The sequence below is a fragment of the Carlito syrichta genome, unplaced genomic scaffold (genome assembly GCF_000164805.1).
Source record: "Carlito syrichta isolate Samal-C Ts95f unplaced genomic scaffold, Tarsius_syrichta-2.0.1 Scaffold307199, whole genome shotgun sequence".
NCBI classification, from domain to species: domain Eukaryota; kingdom Metazoa; phylum Chordata; class Mammalia; order Primates; family Tarsiidae; genus Carlito; species Carlito syrichta.
This window is the reverse complement of record NW_007251295.1, coordinates 317,749-337,943: the sequence shown is the minus strand read 5'-3', so window position 1 is coordinate 337,943 and position 20,195 is coordinate 317,749. Positions and strand designations below refer to the sequence as shown.

Sequence of the window (20,195 nt, the reverse complement as noted above, 5' to 3'; positions counted from 1 at the left end):
CACAGAGGATCACTCAATCTTTGTATTCATCCTCTATTTCTATGAAACAAAACAGCCTAAAACTTAGAGGCCTAAAACAACTGCTTATTTGATCACAATTATACAGGATGGCAAGTTGGACTTGCTGAGCCTCTTCTCTTTGTGGTCTCTCTCATCCTCAAAGAAATTAGTCTGGTTTCCTCACATAGTAGTCCCACAGTTCCAACAGAGAAAGGGTGGACTCTTCAAGACTCCCTGAGGCCTAGGCTCCAGAACTTGCACATCATTTCTGCCAAAGATTATTTTTGTTTATTGGTCAAAGCAAGGCACTAAACTGGTCCAGATTCAAGGGGTGGGAAAATAGACTCCACATCTTATTGGGAGGAGAGGCAAAGTTGCATTGCAAAGGGATATATATACAAGGACATACAGTTATTGCAGCCATTTTCACAATCCCATGTGCTCCAAATAGTATCTACGCTCAGTTGCACATGGTATCCCTTAGTCCAGATCTTCAGGTCCTTCCCCTCCAACTCCTATTTTCAGTTTTATGAAAGGGTAGAGTTGCCCTGCTACAAGGGGTGCAGGAGAAGATCTGGAGCCCTAAGCACATCTTAAACAGACTTTCAACCAATGCTTGTGTTTTCAGTCCCTTCTCCTCCCCTATTTTCAGGAGTATATCATGCCACTTTAAATATTGAGTTTTTCTGGGGCTTTCCCTAGGCAAATGGAGTTGTTTCATGGTTTCTCCTCCTATGAGATTGAATTTCAGCACTCTTGGGTTGTTGCCAGGTAGAGTGTGGTGTGATGTTCCGTGGGTTCTTTAACTCACCACAGAAAAAAATTTCAGAGTGAAAGAATTTATTAGAGAGAAAAGGAGGTATGCTTGGGGAGAATGGGCATCTTAAGAGAAAGAACATGTGTTTGCCTTTGACAAGAAGCTTGATATACTTTTGCTACAATTACTTTGCTAACCATGAACTAAGAGGATGGGCTGATTACAATCTCTTTGATAAACGAAGAGTATGAGCTTTTCTGGTAAGTCTACATTCTAGCCCACAGGGTGGTCAGGTCTGGTGTGCCTGATGGGTTGGGTGGGGATTGGGTACTGATAGGAAAGACGTCTGAACACTTAAACCCTATTTTAATTTAAAACTCCCTACAAGAAACGTATCTATCTCTAACCTACACTGAATAACCTGTCTCAGGGTCTCCTTTAAATCAGGCAAATTTCAAAACTGTGTTGCTCCTCTCCTGTTCTCTTTGACCCTGGTTTTTACGTAGGAGTAGAGGGTGCGAGGGGAGGGGTAGTAATTTTACTGCATTTTCAAGTAATTTCAGGAGGGAGTGAAGAAATAGCTCAAATAAATGATCATTTCATTTTCAATGGCATACTACAACCACAATAACTATTTACCTGATCAAACTAGTCACCCACTAATTCATTCACAAACGAAACCACAAAATTCACAGCATCCAAACATATGACTATTTCACCGAAAATGTTATTTGGGAATTATGCACATTTGAGGCAAAAAAAAAAAAAAATTGCAAGATGTAATTACCCTGAAAGGTCTCTCAGCTGCTTTAATTGTGAATAATTAAGAAAAATGATAGAGAAAGTCAGGAAAGACTCTTAAAGGAATGCTTTTATGATGAAGAAAATGCTAGAAAAGGTAAAGGTACATCAGCAACAAAAAGGGGTGGTTATAAGAAAAGGAAACTGTATAATTATTTCTCATAAGGGAGAGAAGATCGGAATGACAATGACACTTACCAAGCCATTATGGATTCAGTGAAGGGTAAGGAAGGGACAGGACACCAATGACTCAAATAATTGGATCCCAGAGATCAAGGAAATATTTCAGAAAAAAGGATAAAGAAACGAAAGGGACAACTTTTAGAACCCCAACAGAGGGATAACATATAGATCTTTGTCAGATTACAATAAGGAGAGGTCTCTTTAGCATGGAAGCAGGAATGCTCTGAAAATCCCCTTGGAATTAACCATCCATATGCACATTTCAGATGAAACCTTGGTATAAATAGAACCCTGCTTTAGACTTACCTATGAAAATAGCCTTTGCTCTTAGTTAACAGCTAGAAGGCTTTTTTTTTTTTTTCTTTTAACATTTTAACTTTTTTTTCTTGAGACAGAATCTTGCTTTGTCGTCCAGGCTGTGGTGGAATCATAGCTCACTGCAACCTTCAACTCCTGGGCTCAAGGGATCCCCCTGCCTCAGTCTCTCAAGTAGTTTGGATTATAGGGATGAGCCACCTCACCTGGTTAAGAGGTTTTTTCAAACTACAAGGGTACTTTAGCATTCCTACCTTTTCTTCCCTCTTCCTCAATCCATAAGAAACAAAGGATAAAAGGGGGTAAGGGCCTTGCTAAGAAAGATTTCCAAGAGAAATGGGAAATTAAAATCAAACTGTCACTCCTGAACTGAAGCTCTAAAAAGGAGTTAATACAATAAAGATACTTAACCTCAATGCCAAGAAATGGATGGGAACCCTGAAGGGGATGTCAGTTGTTGTTTTAGTGCTGGGTCCCCAATTTTTTTGGCATCAGGGACATTTTGTGGAAGACAATTTTTCCACGGACGGGGTAGGGGGATGGTTTGGGGATGATTCAAGCACATTACATTTATTGTGCACTTTATTTATATTATTATTACACTGTAATATATGAGACTCTAATGCCACTGCTGATCTGACAGGAGACGGAGCTCAGGCAATAATGCAGGCAATGGGGAGTGGCTATAAATAGAGATGAAGCTTGCTCACTTGCTTGCTGCTCACCTCCTGCTGTGTGGCCCACTTCCTAACAGGAAGTTAGGTGCAGTCTGTTAGGTGCATCAGTCTATTTGGTGCAAGGCCCAGGGGTTGGAGACCTCTGTTTTAGTGAATATCTGTGATCTTTATTTGTGGATACATGGAAGAGATGCAGATGTTTTCTGGCTTAACCAGCACTTCCTCATGGATGTAAGATAGTGAGACTTTCCTTCAGTACATCCACACTTTAAAGGTGAAAGTCCTAATCAAACAGCAATTGTACCGACCTGTCAACAACATACATTCAATTTTCAGAATGCTTCAGTAAAATAAAAATCCGATCCATAGACCAATATTTGACTTCATATGAAGTATATACTCCTTGACTGCATATGGGGCCAGTGGTAATCATTCATTTCACAACTGAGTAAACCTATGAAAGTTGACTATTCTGATATCTTCACACCAATCTTAAGGCATCAGAGACTAATGAATTACTATCATACAGATTTTCAAATTGCCCCTAATTTACATCATTGTGAAAATCCAGTTTCAAATCTCAAACCCCCACAAACTCTTGACATATGACTCTTTTGCTGCATGTTTAGATTGTGTCAACTTTTACTCTATTTTCAAGAATGCTGAAATGTACTTTCTAACAATTTTTAAAATACACACTTAGTTATTTCCTTAGGGTGAATTATTAAAAGTCAAACAGAGGCCAGATGAGGTGGCTCACAGGAGTCCAGCATTTTGAGAGGCCAAGGCAAAAGACCTACTTGAGCTTAGGAGTTTAGTACCATCTTGAGCAACACAGCAAGATCTTATCTATATTAAAAAAAATTGTTTTTTAATAAGCTGGGCATAGTGGTGCACACCTGTAATCTCAGCTACTCAGGAGGCTAAAGTGGGAAGATTGCTTGTGTCTAGGAAGTTGAGACTACAGTGAGCCAAAATTGAGCCACTGCACTCCAGCCTGAGTGACAAAGTAAAACTCTGTCTCTCCATAGAAAAAAAAAAAGTGAAATGGCTTGGTCAAAGTTTTATAAATGATATAAAATGTTATAAATTATAAAACTTCTCTAGTAAAGGATTGGATCATTCCATAACTTCTCCAGAAATGGAAGAAATGGATACTACATTTGGTCGCAGGTTTTTTTTTAACCTTTACTAATTTGATGGATAAAAAAATAGTTTCTTGTTTTTATTTCACATTTTTGAATTGCTAACAAAGGGTGAACATGTTCACAGGTTTAATGACTTTATTTTTTTAACTGCTCTACCCATTTTTCTATTGGTTATTTTTTTTCAATGAGCCTAGGAAAGCACTTGCCACATTAAGGAAATTTACTATTTCTCTCTTTTGTATGTTGCAAATATTTTCCTATTTTGTGCTTTAATTTTTTGGTGTCTGATATATTGCACCAGAAATAAACTTAACATTTCAGTATATTAATATTTTCCTGTATGGTTTTTGCCTCTTGATGAATGATACTTTTTAAATATAAATTTTGTAAATTTCAGGTCATCGCTGAGTATGGTGGCTCTCGCCTGTAATCCTAGCACTTTGAGAGGCTGAGGCGGGAGGATCACTAAGCCCAGGAGTTCAAGGCTAGCCTGGACAACATAGCGAGATCTTGTCTCACAAAAAATTTAAAAAATTAGCTGGGCATGGTGGCACATGCCAGCTATTCAGGAAGCTGAGGCAGGAAGATTGCTGAAGCCCAGGAGTTGGAGGTTTGGTGAGTCATGACCATACTACTGTGTACTCCAGCCTGGGTGACAGAGTAAGACCCTGACTCAAAAAAAAAAAAAAAAAAGAATTTCAATTCATGCTCATACGTAAGTAGCTTCAAGCTAATTTAGAAAATTAAACTATATACAGGTAATCATCTACCAGGGGCAGATGTAGCTTCTGTGTTCCCCAATTAGAGTTCACTCTGGGAAAGAATTTAGAGAAATAAAGATATGTTGACTTGCAGAGGAATTAAACTTAAAAAGAGTGAGAGAGAAAAATAAAATAATTAAAAAAAAAATACAAAAATAAAATAAAGTTCACTAGCCGGGCTCGGTGGCTCAGCCTGTAATTCCGCGCTTTGGAAGGCTGAGGTGAGTGGATTGCCTGAGCCCGCAGGTTCGAGACCCACCTGGGCAACTTGGCAAGACCTCTCATCTCTACAATAAATCAAAAATTAGCCAGGCGTGGTAGCACGTGCCTGCAATTCCCGCTACTTGGAAGGCTGAGGCGGAAGGATCACCGGAGCCCAACAGGTTGAGGCTGCTGTGGCCAGGAGTGGCCACTGCACTCCAGTCTGGGGGACAGAGTGAGACTCCAACTCAAAAAATAAATAAATAAATAAAGTTCACTGGTGGAATGTCAACAAAACTAAAAGGAGAGAAAAAACACATGCCCCTTAGCAAGTGGCATCCTGCATTATTATTCGAATGAATATTATTGGGGTAATTCCACTAGCCTGAATGAATTTGAAGTCAGTAGCTTAATACATTTTAACTTTAATTCCTCACGTTGCCACACTTCTGAATAGCTCAGGCAAAGGGCTCTCACATTCATCCTTAAAATCAATTGTTCAACTTGAACATCCTAAGATAGGATAGGCAGCTATCAGCTCCCCTTTGCACAAATCAGGAAACCAAGGCTCAGAAACAATCGTGACTGACAGGCCCAAGATTCTTCAGCATTCAATTCTGCAGAGTATGGGAGGCAGGTCTCCAGACTCCTGGTCTATTGTTCTTTCCACGACACTAGGAGAGTTCTCCAAGTAAGAATGGAGAAGTAGTCACATAGAAATGAAAACTTCTGGAGCAGTAAAGATTTCCCCAGACATGTCTTCTGGGAAAAATATATAGATTTGTATTATCCCATTCACATTTTCTACCTGTCTCATAGCTAACTTTGTTAATGGAGAATCTCTGCCTTGGACAAATTATCAAACTAATCAAAATAACTTATTTGGGGGAAACATTTTGCTAATGATATCTGGTTTAATCCTTAAGAAAGCAACAAAGAAATTCATTAAAACTGAATCTGCTATTTCTAAAGTGTATGAGAGGATGGTAATAGACTAAAGTAATATATTAGTAGATCTGGTGTCTATCTGAGACACCCATCAATCCAATTCACCAACACTAACTGGATAGCCAATAATTCAATTTGGTCTGACGGTAACTACCCAGAGTTTGTGCAGACCCCACTGGTTAAAGGCTCAGTCTCACAAGACTGTCCCACTTCAGACACCAGACACAAGTTGGGTACTCAGGCTATCCACATTTCTACCAACTATACATTTGGAAGTTCTGTCAAGGAAAAACTAGAGCTGGACAGAAGTTAAAGTGGTAAAAATAGATTTTAATCAGGAACTATTACAACAGAAAAAAAGAAAGCTCAGTATAGAACTGGGCCTGACTGTGACGACAGCATGAGCAAGTAGGGCTTTATAGCCAAGGAAAACTACTAAGAAGAAAGGTCTGGGATAAGGGGGCCTGTGGCTAAACAAAACCTTTCTTGCTGAAAGCAGACCAGAGTGATCAGACATAACCTGGGTGAGTGGAGGATAAGAAACCTGGAGGGCAATCAACTATTGAAGAGGGGGTTCTGACTAAACCAATTTAGCAATTGCTACAACTGAGGACAAGGCCCAGGATGAGGCCCAGTCCAAAAAGGGCTCACAGAAGCCTGTCTAGAGTCTGGTCAAAGAGACAGTTTTTGACAGTCCCCACAACATCCTCATTAGCAGAACGCAAAGTACTAGGATATATGCAACTCCGAAAAGGCCCTAACATCATTGGACCCTATGGTCTCCTCCAACCCTTTGCAGATGCAATAAAACTATTTATCAAAGAACCCCTCCACCCACTTACATCAACATCCCTACTTTACATCATTGCACCAACCCTTGCTCTATCCCTAGCCCTCATTATATGAATTCCCATGCCCATACCACACCCTCTCCTCAACATAAACCTAAGCATCCTATTTATTCTAGCAACATCCAGTCTAGCCGTATACTCCATTCTCTGATCGGGCTGAGCATCAAACTCCAAATACGCACTAATCGGTGCGCTCCGAGCAGTAGCCCAAACAATCTCCTATGAAGTAACCCTCGCAATTATTCTCCTAGCAATTCTCCTAATAAATGGATCCTTCACACTAATGACATTAATTACAACCCAAGAATCCTCAGGTTCATTAATTAACTCAATCAACTCACAGAACTCAGGAAAGTGCTTTATTACTATTACCAGTCTATTATAAAAAATACAGCTCAGGAATAGCCAAATGAAAGTGATGCATAGGGAAGGTTGGGTGGAGGGGCTGATGCAGAGCTTCCATGGCCACTCTAGGTAAGACATTCTTCCAACACTTTGATATGTCACCAACCCAAAAACTCCCCAAACCCCAGGATTTATTTTTTGTTTGTGCGTTTGTTTTTGTTTTTTAATGGAGGTTCCATTACTCAGACATGATTGATGAAATCACTGGTCACTGGTGATTAATTCAATCCTCTCCCCTCCCCTGAAGCCTAGGGTTAAGATGGAAAGTCCACACTCTAACTACAGGGTTGGTTCCTCTGGCTACCAGCCCTCATCCTGAAACCATCTAGGGGGCCACCAATAGTCACCTCATGAGCATAAACTGAGGCTTGGTTGAAAGGGTCTCATGATAAATAACAAAAAATACACCTGCCACTCAGAAAATTAAAAGGATTTTAGGAGCTCTGTGCCAGGAACTGGGAACAAAAACCAAATATATATTTTCTTTTATCATTCCATGAAAGACGTGGGAGGGAGGAGGCAAAGGAGAAGTAATTTGGAAGAAAATTCTAGTCATGTGTAGAATGGGTGGGGTTTAGTACATGCTACCCTAAAATATAGCACCCTGGCCTTTGAGAAAACAGCAAAAGCAGAAAGTTCACTCTGACCTTTCCCCAGCTCTTCTACCCTAACGCAGGTCATAAGACCCAGGAAGAATTTTCTGATCTTCCCCAGCAGCTAGTCCTAAGACCCTTGTTCAAGAGACTCTCATCCAAGAGGAGCCGCACCTCCCTATACCCAGAGGAAAGGAGTCGAAGACAAAAAGAACCCAAGAAGAATCTGAACAAACAGGCCTTGATAAATTCTCTCAATTTATTTCCAGGAGGCCATCCCCTTTTGTCATCCAATCATATTTCTCCACAATTGTCCACTTTTTATTAATCCTGGCATAAAAATTACACAGATTTGCCTGTTTTGGGGGGTCTTCACTGCTATTTGAAGGTTCCTCTGTGTTACAAAAAGTTCATTAAATAAATGTGCGTGCTTTGCTCTTGTTAATCTGCCTTTTGTCATAGACCCTCAGCCATCAACCTAGTAATGACTGAAGAAAAGATATTTCTCCTACCCTGTGGAATTTTATAGCCAAGAGCATGTGTGGGTACCTGCTCGCTTGGAATCTCACATTGCTTCTTGGAAATGGGCAAATCTGCACTATTAAATAGACATGACCATTTATTGAGCAGCTATTGATCCAGGCAATGAACTAGGAAGTTCCAACCACATCTCACTTCATTCTCACACTATTTTTGCAAGGCAACATCATAACCAAAGGCATTTTGGAACTCACAAAATCAAGGATGAAAAGTTAATATGATCAAAGTCACAGGGTTAAGCAAGAAAAGAAAAAGATTCCCCTCATGACAAATGAAGTGCTAACCTGCTTGAAAAGAGGTGATCAGTACCACTGATGAAGAGAATAAAAGAAATACTATACATGTTAAATTAAGTTTAGCACAGAGCTGTGTCCTTGTATATTTTGGGTTCAATCTCGAGGTTTCTCCATAAACTCTAAACTTGTTGAAGTTCATAAACTATACACTGGTTGAATATGCAAGCTAACTAAATTCCTCTTGTGCCAATCACCAGGGTTTGGCCAATCAAAGGCAGCCAACTATTCAAACTGTTCAAATGAAGCAAACACTGAACTGTAATCTATCTGGCTGTTTCTGTGCCTCACTTTCTTTTTCTGTCCATACATCTTCTTCTACCAGGTAGCTTGGCTGGAGTTTCTCTGAGCCTACTATGGTTCGGAAAGCAGCCCAATTCATGAATAGATCTTTGTTCCATTAAACCTTGTCAGATTTAATTTGTCTTAGGTATTTTTCTTTTATCATCAGAAAACATGTTTAATGCATTTAACGGTGAGAATTTGAAAAAGGCATCTGGAAAGGCATTAAAACTTGTTCTTACATGGGTATTGCCATCTCTTAAGTAAGAACTAATAGTGCTCTATGACAAAAGGCAGATTAACAAGGGAAAAGCATACACATTTATTGAATATACACTTTATGTAACATAGAGGAACCTTCAAATAGCAGTGAAGACCCCCCAAAACAGGTAAATCTCTTTATTAATGGCATTTAAATGTAGTAGCTTTCCACATGGAATTAGTCAAGATATGTCAGTCTATCTCCCTATTTCTTTGTTAATCTCTGTCTTTGTCTCTTTCTCTGTCTCTCTCTGTCTCTCTCTCTCTCTCTCTCTCTCTCACACACACACACACACACACACACACACAGAGAGAGAGAGAGAGAGAGAGAATAAACAACAGAAAAACAAGGCAGAATGCACACAAATAATGTTTCTGTATTTTAAAAGGCCTTTCAAACAAAGCTCAAAAAATACAATTAAAAAACACATGAAAATAAATTCATCCCTGCCATCCAAAAATATGTTAATCAAACCAACTCTAAATGATCATTTTGTAGTTACCATATTAGCAGTAAAAATGAACTATTGAATGATAACTAATAATTTGCTCACTGCTTTCTCAATTATAAACTGAAACAAATTTTTTATCTAGCATAATGGAGATGTTTCAGAAGTTATTAAAATATTTAATCCTGCAGCTCAATAGCATGTAAATAATTGCACTAAATAGCATGTAAAAAAATTGCACTAAATGCTATAAAAATGTTTGTCCATCTCAATCAGAGCAGATTTTAAATCAGTGAGAATTTTCCCACTTATGAATCTATAAGCAGCATTTACTAGCTCAGATTACAAATGCTAAATAGATTTCAGGCTACGCCAAGTGTAACATAATTTTCCAGGTTAAGTAGGAGAAAATTAAAGAAAGTTAAAAGAATTGGATGACTCTCAAATGGAAACCACGTCAAAAATGCAATTTAATTCAAATTAGTACCAAAACTAAATAAGCATGATTTTATGTACATTAATAATGTATCACTAGATTAATATTTTTAGTATCTTAACAAAGGAACTTTTTCTAAAGAAGCAAAAGTTCAAAAAAAATATAGCACAGTAATTATAATAAATTTCAATCTGCCTCAAAAAGGGAAAATCTAACAAACCTTAAAACACGTGTTGTTTTACTTCTTAGCATTCTCTTTCCTCTTATTATAGACTCTCAAAATCATAAAATATCAAAAAATATATCTCTTTATTTTGAACTCTCTGAGGGTAGGTTTTGTCCATTACCAAAACTTGGTACAATGTCTGGAATATATAGTACCTATTCATACAAGAGAATGAATTAATCAGAAATTTTACAAATCCAGTTACCTACCCATACTTGAATCACCTTAATAACATCTCACACCCCTGTTAACACCTTCAAGGAAGAAATCCCACAATTTTCAAAGCCATCTAGCCCATCGTTGATCAGTTACACTTCTTAGAGTTAGTGGAAATTTATCTCCCTCTAATATTCAAATATTAACTCAATGTTCTACTCATTGGAACTCCATAAAAGAAGTTTATTCTAGCTCATGTGAAGTATTTACAATATCCAAATCCAGATTATAAGATCATGTGACCCAGAAATTCTACTTGGATATACACCCAAGAGAACTGAAAATATACGTCTACACAAAAACTTGTACACAAATGTTTATAGCAACATTATTCACCATAGCCTCTCAAAAGGAAGAGACCCAAATCCATCCACTGATGAACACATATGCAAAATATAGTATATTCATACAATGGCATATTATTAGCCAACAAGAAGAAATGAAGCTTGAAAACATGACGCTAAATGAAAGAAGTTAATCACAAAGGTTGCATATGACTACCTTTATGTGAAATATTCAGAATAAACAAGTCAATGGAGACAGAAATATTAGTTGTTGCCAAGGTCTGGGTTGAGAGAGAGAAATGGGGAATAACTGCAAATGAGTGGGTGTAGAGTTTCTTCCTGGGATGCTGAAAATGTTCAGAAATTAGATAGTGGTAATGATTGCACAACTCTGCTAATATACTAAGAACTTGTGAATTATACACATTGAAAGGCTGGATTTTATTGTATGTGAATCATATCTTAATAAAGCCATTACAAAAAAAAAAAAAAAAAAAAGGAAAGTGTTCCATCACAGGGTGGCTGATTATTTGCATGGATACTATAGAATTATTTATACTGATTATTATTGTATCACAGAGTCCAAATATTTGATTTTTTACAATTTGAAGAAAGCTAAATGTCTTTGACCTAAAAATGAATAAAGGAGGCAAGTACCTCTTTATATTAAGATAATTATTCTATAAATCTAAAGAAAATTAAAAGTAAGCCTCATCAGCTATAGCAAAATCAGAAATCTCTCCTCAGAAAGTCTAACATAAAAGTCTATAAAGTTTTAATGAAATATTTATTTATTCTTCTACTTTGGTAAGAAATAAATGGAATTTGAAAGGGAGAGGGGATAAGGGACACTCAGCTACCCACTGGGTACCATGTCCACGATTGGGGATTGGGGGGAGAGACTTGCTAGAAACCCAAACCTCACCTTTAAGCAATTTACTTATGTAGCAAATCCTCACATGTACCCCATCCTCAGGGGAAGTATAAACTCTAAATTAAATTAAATTAAATTAACAAAAGAAAGAAAAAAGTGAAGTTTGAGAAATATGGGAATATGACAAGCAGTATGAGAAGATCACAATTCAGCCTATAGAATTTTCAAATAGAAACATCTTATTTTAAATATATTTACGGATTCTCTTTGCTAATCAGGACCTAATTTACTTCGTCTTTTTGCATAATCAAGTTCCAATTTCCTATCAAAATTATCAATAATGTACTATAACGCTGGTTAAGAATTATGTCATAGTTAAATATCCGGTCAATTAGTATAAATATAAATTTATATTTTAAACATAAGTAAATTTATGTAAGTGTAAATAAATGTATATTCAATATAGAAATAGAATATATTTATACTACTACAATAATAAGGTATAAATTTAAACTATTATTAATGCATCATAAAATTAGTATAAAGAAAATATTATTTTTGTATCCAAAATAAAACACATTAGCTAACATTTCTTTGTGAAAAAACATGTATAGCCATATGCAAAATATTTAAGGTAAAAAAACTGCATAAGCAAGTGTTCAACTTATCACTTCCTCTCTTAAAAACTGCTGGAACCTATATCAAATGACCCATAGATAAAATTTTTGTGGACTTGTGACATATACTCCTATACTCCTCTTTCCTAAATTTAAAGTATACCTACATCTAACCCCAAAGGAAAGCCATGTATCTTTCATTTGCATTTTCAAGTAAATATTTAGTCCAACAGTCTAATGATACCTTTTGCTCCACCTTCAAAAACTGAGCCAGTTCTTCCACGGTGAGATGATCTTTCTTGTCACTGTAGCTCAAGAGCAACAAATAAAGGTCGCGTCTCAATGACATCATTTTGTAAAAAACACAGAACTCTTCAAATGTCAAAGTTCCTTGATTCTCATCTGTGTCGGCTTCCTGCAAAGGGCATAGAAACAACAAAGCAGTATGAGAGTTTAAAATAGGAGAATCAGTATCGGGAGATCATATTTACTATAAAAGGGCATATAAATCTTTATATTTTGCCAAAACTTCCTTTGTGTCCTAACACATAGTTACATATAAATCACAAGTGTGAACACACATTCTCCTCAAGCACACATGGAACATTCTAAAAATTGACTATATGTTAGGCCACAAAGGAAGGATTGATAAATTATAAGGTATCGACCTTATATAAACCAATTTCTCTGGCCATAGTAAATACAACTACATTGAAATGAACCAATACATTACATATTAAAACTTGTACAGTAAAATTAAAGTAGTAATTAGAAGGGAACGAGAAGTTTCACATTTATTAGAAAGCAAAGTAAATTCAGCACAGAAACTAATAATTCAACTCAAAAAGGTAGAAAGAAATAAACCAAGGAAAATAGAAAGAAATAAATTATTTTTTAAAAACAGAAAGCAACAAAATAGAAAAGTCCTGACACAAAGGTGACCAAGAAAACTAAACACTGAATTTTGAAGAAACTACAGAAAAAGAGAAATCTGGAACAAGACTAATCAAGAACAAAAGAGAGAAAATGTATTTAACACAAGAGGAAAATTATAGTTTCTTATCTGTTTCTGAACTGCAATCCAATAACATTTAATTTTTAACCTATAAGAAAATCTCTCATGCTGGGTGCGGCGGCTCCATCCTATAATCCCAGCACTTTGGGAGACTGAGGCGAGAGGATTGCCTGAGCCCAGACCTCGTCTCTACAATAAATCCAAAAATGAGCTGGGTATAGTAGTGCTGGAGGCCAGCAGGTCGAGGCTGCAGTGGCTGTGAGTGTGTCACTGCACTCCAGCCTGTGTAACAGAGTTAGACTCTGACTCAAAAAAAAAAAAAAAGAAAGAAAAAGAAAATCTCTCTTAATTCTTCATAGGTAGATCTACAGCCATGAACATCACTGGTATCTCCTTGCTTGCCCTCCACGGAAAAGTCTAAAAAATTCATCTGGATTGATCTAGAGTTGAAATTATTTGTTTCTAGTATTTACTGAGCAGGAATCTTTCACCACGTGTGTCTCACTTCTGATGGGTTGGATTTGCCATAGAACCATAAAACTACTGGGGAAACAGAATCAGCAACTGACCTATTTACATGATAATCTTCGTTCTAAGTGAACATGGTTGTAATAAAACAAAAACTGACAGAAAGTGAATGGTGTATTGAAATGCATGGATTTTGTGATGTACTTTCAGCTGTTCTATGACAGTCAAAGTGCTCATTAAAAAAATTTTTTTTTAAACTTTGCTAACATCAGGTCAATTATGAACAAACACATCAACCAATATTTAAACCTTATAGAGTTTCTACATGAGGCCAATCACTGCTGCCTTCTGACTTTTTAGAGATAGAGGTAGATTGAACTAGAATATCAACATTTTTTGTGTAAGAGGGTCTTAGCTAGAGAATCCATGCATCCTAAGAAATTGGATCGAACGTCCATATTACTGCCATAACTTAGTTTCGAAATATCTAATCTTGGATACAGAAATGAAACATTTTTTAAGACTTCTATGTAAATGCCTAATACAACTAAGAATGATAAAATTCTGAGATGTAAACAACAGCATCTAAAGACTTCAAAAGAAGCTAATTTGTACTTCAAAAGATTATATTTTAAAAAATCAGTTCAATCTTCCAGCGCAATAAAAAGGCAACAAAAAGAAAAACCTTAGGAGGATTTTAATGTTTTTATCAGTAATACAGTCAAAAGAGAGAGAATATTCTAGAAATAATGCTAAGATCTTAGTCCCACCACTTGTACCATGAGCATATACAGAACCCTGCTAAATGCAAGGTCCCTGAGGGAAGTAATCAACATGAAGTAGATACAACTACTTATCTGGTCATTTCCAGATTGATAATAAGTTCTAAAATTTAAGGTCATAAAAATATGCTTTCCCAGAGTCAGGGTCTCACGCTGTTGCCCAGGCTGGAGTACAGTGGCATGATCATGGCTCACCACAGTCTCAACCTCCTGGGCTCAGGCGATCCTTCCACCTCAGTTTCCCAAGTAGCTGGGACTATAGGCATGCACCACCACACCCAGCCAATTCTTTGATTTTTTGTAGATACGAGGTCTCACTATGTTGCGCAGGGGTCTCGAACTCCTGGGCTCAAGCAAATCCTCCTACCTCGGTCTCTCCAAGTGCTGGGATTACAGGCATGAGCCACCACACCTGGCCAAGACAATGTGTTTTTTTTTAAAACATACCTAAATAATTTGCTTTGAACTCATAAGCCATATGACATAAAATTTCTGATTTACCCTCTAAAACACTAGGTGCATTAAAGATAAACAGATGTCAAGGGGAAAAATATAGAAGTAAAAATAGTTTGATAGCTTATGTTACTTCCTTAAAAGTGCCCACCCAGTCATATTTCCATAGGTAGACTTTGCCCTACTCTTTAAGGTTGGCCTCGCACATGCAATCAGCTGCCTGTCCAGTCCTGTGAACAACTCCTAAAGGAACACAGGGCAAAGACAGATGATAGAGAGAATGCCAGGAAAATGGTGAACCTTTCCACAGAGTTTAAAGATAATCTACTCCATCTGTGACAATTCATTTCCCATCCCGAAGCCCTTTACTCCATCTCTGAGATGCCCTATATAGCAGATCTCATTCCTTCCTTCTCTTTCCTTTCCCTTGTGCTAATCTCCAGTGCAAGGGGACCCAGAAGCCCACGATGCAAACCATCTCCAACCACAGATGTGGTCACCTCAAGAGGTCACAAAATGAAGCCAGCCTCGGTCCATTCATTGTCACAACTCATACTCCATGTTATTCCTGTTCTTACCATCCCTAAGGACAAGTGGTTATAAAACAAAGGAAGCACAAAGTATTAAACACCATATTGCTTTCCTATGCTTACTTTTCCATGTACAAATATTACCTACCAGGCCCTTTAGAATAGAAAAATCATTGTAAAACATGGATTATACACGTGACTTATTGCCAAATAAGGGCCTTCATAAATTAATACTCTAGTAACTTCTGGTAGTCTAACACTGTCTTTGCCCCAGTTTAAGAAGAGAGCTCACTTCTATACCTTACACTGAAGACTAAATACAATCACAGCTGGATGCCACGGAGTTAGTTTGGGCCCCAGAATTTCTCTCAAGGACTTAGAACAGGAAAAGAGCATTTCACCTAACACCAACAAGCAGGTGAATGAACTGGAGAGCTCCCCAAATGGCAAGCGTCATTAGCACTTCTAAGCCTCAGGGATTCTAAACCTTAAACTTCTCAAAAACAAAACAGAGAGCTCTTGATGTCTTGGACAAGCACTATTTTTTTGTCTTGTTACTTAGTCTGTATGCTGATCCTCACAATAGCCCTGTGAGGATCAGAATAGATATGATTGTCTTCTGAAGTGGACTCAATCGAATTCACTCCATTTTTTAAGTGTCAGGAAAAGTGCTTAATTATGTTCTAAAAACAGCAACAATAACAAAAATTTCAGAAAGTGAAATTTTGGATGCATTTTAAGTCTTATAAAGTATTTTTTTTTATTTGATGAGACAAAAGCCTGTCATCCAAAAAAAAAAAGTACAGAGTACATAATATTAGCTTCCAACAAAACAAAATAACCTTTTTTTTCTTTTTGTTTTGAGTCAGACTCTTACTCTGTCTCACTTGGCAGAGATGAGGTCTTGCTATGTTGCCCAGGCTAGTCTCAAGCTCCTGGGCTCTAGCAATCCTTCCTCCTCAGCTTCCCAAAGTGCTGGAATTATAGGTGAGAGCCACCAAACCCGGCCCAAAATAGCCTTGTGATATACCTAAGTACATTAGTAATCTCTGTGTATTTGATATAAAGCCAATACAATTGTGGAAACTTACCTGAAACATTTGTCTGACTTTTCTCCGGGGCAGATTGACATTTAGTTTATGCATCAGTTGGTGTATCTCTTCAATATTCAATAAGCCATCCCCATTCTTATCAGCTTCCTCAAAGGTCTGCTTCACCCACATGCAGAAAGGTCAAAGAAAACACTTGTGCTTTCACCAAAATGCTCTCTCACAGAACACTCACAAAGTCATTTGTTAGGAAGAGAGTACCTGAGAAGAAATTCTTTTGAGGAGGTCCAGCAAGCAACAGGTTCTGAGGAGCTACTAATAGTGATGATGACAATGACAACAGTAACAACAAAATAGAAAAGGGATGGCAGACCTAAAGAAGTGGTTCCCTCCACTGTGAAATGAGAGTCAAATCAGATTATTCTGAGGGCTTCTATAATTCGAATATTCGTATCCAATCTTATCCAATTTAAATCTTAAATCTATTATTGCAAAAGCAGTATATTTTATCAATAACAAGAGAAAAAAAAACTACATTGCTTGTTCTAATTCCACTCTAACAAGAAGACATCTTTTTTTTTTGAATTGGAGTCTCAATCAGTCGCCCAGGCTAGAGTGCAGTGGCACACTCATGGCCACCGCCGTCTCAACCTGCTGGGCTCGGGTGATCCTTCCACCTCAGTCTTCCAAGTAGCTGGCAGGTACCACCACGCCGGCTAATTTTTTGAGTTATTACAGAGATGAGGTCTCACCAAGTTGCCCAGGCTGGTTTCAAACCCGTGGGTTCAGGCAATCCTCTCACCTGGGCCTCCCAAATTGCTGGGATTATAGGCATGAGCCACCGTGCCCAGCTGCAAGGAGACATCTTAATTCACATCTCCATTAGCAGACTCTATATGTGTGAAATATTTCTACATGACTTTATATGCTGCTCCTTCTTTACTCTCCTTTCCTGACCAGTTTTTCTCAGTTACGCCACCATGTTCATAACACAAATCTTGTGTCCCTATTAGTTCTCATTTGTAAGGCTAGGGTTCTTCATCTATGAGGCATATAGATAGCACAAGGCAGAAATGACCCACTATTGTGGTTCTCAAAAACTTCCTGATAAAGAATCTCTTTAGGATGAAAGGCTGAATGTAGCAAATGTAGACATTATCTTCCCGTATGCCCTTCCTTACAGTATCTTTTTACCTTCACAATACCCCAGAGTACATGATCTTTTCAGTTCTCTTTTCTCAGTCTCACTCCTACATTTAGTAAATTAGACCATCTAGTTCAATCTCATCATTGTTCAGATAAGGGTATAAAATGAGAGGGAGAAATTTGATAAGAATTAGTTTAGAATCAGGTCTCAACTCAGGTCTCTTGCAACCTGAGCTAGCATTCTTTTCTCCTGCACTTAAGGTCTGTACTAGGTTCCTCTTCCTATTACTAACTCTGATGTTTCTCACCTAACAGGCCCAAATTTCTAAATCATGGGCAGTAGCAAGAAGTTCAAGTGTGATATGCCAGCGGGTCCCTCAAAGCTCAGGTAGGAGGCTAAGTGACTGAGTTTAGACACACAGGATTTACATGATGTGAACTGACATTTTAAAAGATTGTCCGTGAAATAAGCCTGGGGTTGTTTTACATAGTGGGAAGGTGGAATAAAGGGTAATAAGCAGATGAGTTGAAAATTCCCAGTTAACTTTTAGCAAAGGATTTTTAAAATGGATGATGTATAGTTGTTGAAGGGTCAGTTACAGAAAGAAGGGATTGTGTGTATATTTGGAAAGCCCAATTGAACTTCAAAGTTTGAAGGGTAATGAAGAGAGAAATGATATGGTGATGAAAAGAAACCAGAGAATCAAAGTAGAAAAAGGCATTGCTTTATTTATGTTTATTTTATTTTACTTTTAGAGACAAGGTCTTGCTCTGTCTCCCAGGCCGGAGTACAGTGGTAAGATCATAGATCACCACAGCCTCAAACTCCTGGGCTCAAGCGATCCGTCCACCTCAGCCACCAGAGTAGCTGGGATTACAGGCATGTACCACCACACCCAGCTAATTTTTAAATTAGTTGTAGAGATGGGGTCTTGCTATGTTACCCAGACTGATTTCGAACTCCTGGCCTCAAGCAATCCTTCTGCCTTGGCCTTCCAAAACACCGGGATTACAGATGTGAGCCACCAGGCCTAGCCAAGGTATAGTTTTAAAACCAGGAAATGGGAGAGGAGAGAGACAATGGACATATTTGCTTATCAATAGGTGACATCAAGTGAGAGATTTTCATTTTAAATCAAAATATTAATTAACTTTCTAGTGGTAACATAGCACATTTCTATTTCTTATGTAATTCAAATTATGACTGTAGGAGATAGTACCTTAGAAACTAAAAACAACCAGAAAGTTTTATTCTTTCAAAGTTAAATAGAGGTGATTTTCAAATTGTAAATACCTTATTTCACATTTTGTTCCCTTTACAACATTTTAAAATAACTAGCCCAGCTCTTTTAAGTTCAATTTTTCCACACAGACTTCAATCAGGACCTTATTATATATAACACTGGGAAGTTAAAGACCCAGACCTAGAGGAAAATAGCTGAAGAATCAAAAGGGTGAAAGATTTGAGCCAATTACTAATAAGTACTTGGATCTCATTTTTTTTCCCTGTTTTCTGGGCACACAGCACCTACTTAGTGAGCTCCATTTCTTTTGACTATGGATACCGATCTGTACTTCACAAAGTTTTGGGCTAGAGTTCAAGAAAGTGATTAAATGAGTCCGAATGAGATAGTAATTCAGCAGTATTAGTTTCCTAAGATAAACAACAAAGCTATTTCTCAGGACATGTGACTGAGACAGTTTCTCTAGAGGTAAATAATCTGATTTTCTTTTCTTTTCTTTTTTAAGATGTGAGGTATAATTCAGGATTAGGTATACAAGTGGCCTAAGCATCCACAGAGAGCAGCAACTTGGATGGACTTAGAGTCTGTAATCATTCTGAGTGATGTATCACAGAAACAAAGAACCGAGTATCACATGTTCTCACTCATAAGTGGTCCTTGAACAACTATCATAATACTATAAGAAAGGGATTGGCAGTAGTGGGAAACTGCCAGGGGAGGGTGGGGGCAGGATTGGCAGTAGTGAAAAGCTGCCAAGGGAGGGGGGCACACCTCATCAACAAGGGTACCTGCACAATGAACATTTGTATACCTAACACTGAATTTTATCCCACATATTTGAAAAAACTAAAAAAGAATCAGTTAGAGCCAGCTAAAATCAAGATGGCGACTAATCTGTCTGCTACCTGACCCTGTCCTTCATTATATGCTCATTATAATACATTAGTATGCTAGATGACACACCCTCCAGCCCATCACAGTTCCATCCCTGCTCACGTATAGCAACAAACTGGAAGGAACCCCAGTTCTTAGAAATCTTCACCTCTCCCAGAAAATCCATGAATAATTCACTTCATTTAGCATATAATCAAGAGATAACTATCAAAATAAAACAACAGTGATGTACAGCTATGGTTATTCCTATAGACCAGCCCAGGCTGCTCTGCCCATGGAGTAGCCAACTCTCTGTCCTTTCAATAAACTTAAGTTCATTTTCCAACTGAGACCCCAGCAATATATGAAGCTGCTTTGCCTACAGAGTAACCCCCTTTCAGTTCTTCTTTTCTTTTTTCTTTTTTTTTTTTTTGAGTTGGAGTCTCAACTCTCGCCCAGGCTAGGGTGCAGTGGCAAGCTCATTGCCACACCAGCATCGACCTGCTGGGATCAGGCA

At 37.8% G+C, this 20,195-nt stretch overlaps 1 protein-coding gene across 1 annotated transcript in view; it reads right to left on the bottom strand.

Moving 5' to 3' along the window:
- Positions 1-20,195, bottom strand: part of PLCH1 (phospholipase C eta 1) — a 260,899-nt gene that overhangs the window by 83,447 nt on the left and 157,257 nt on the right. Inside the window, exons 5-6 of the mRNA XM_021715578.1 lie at positions 16,458-16,587; positions 12,363-12,533 (exon numbers count right to left, since the gene is read on the bottom strand). Of these exons, the coding sequence (XP_021571253.1) occupies positions 12,363-12,533; positions 16,458-16,587 (301 nt within the window). The remainder of the gene's footprint in view (positions 1-12,362; positions 12,534-16,457; positions 16,588-20,195) is intronic.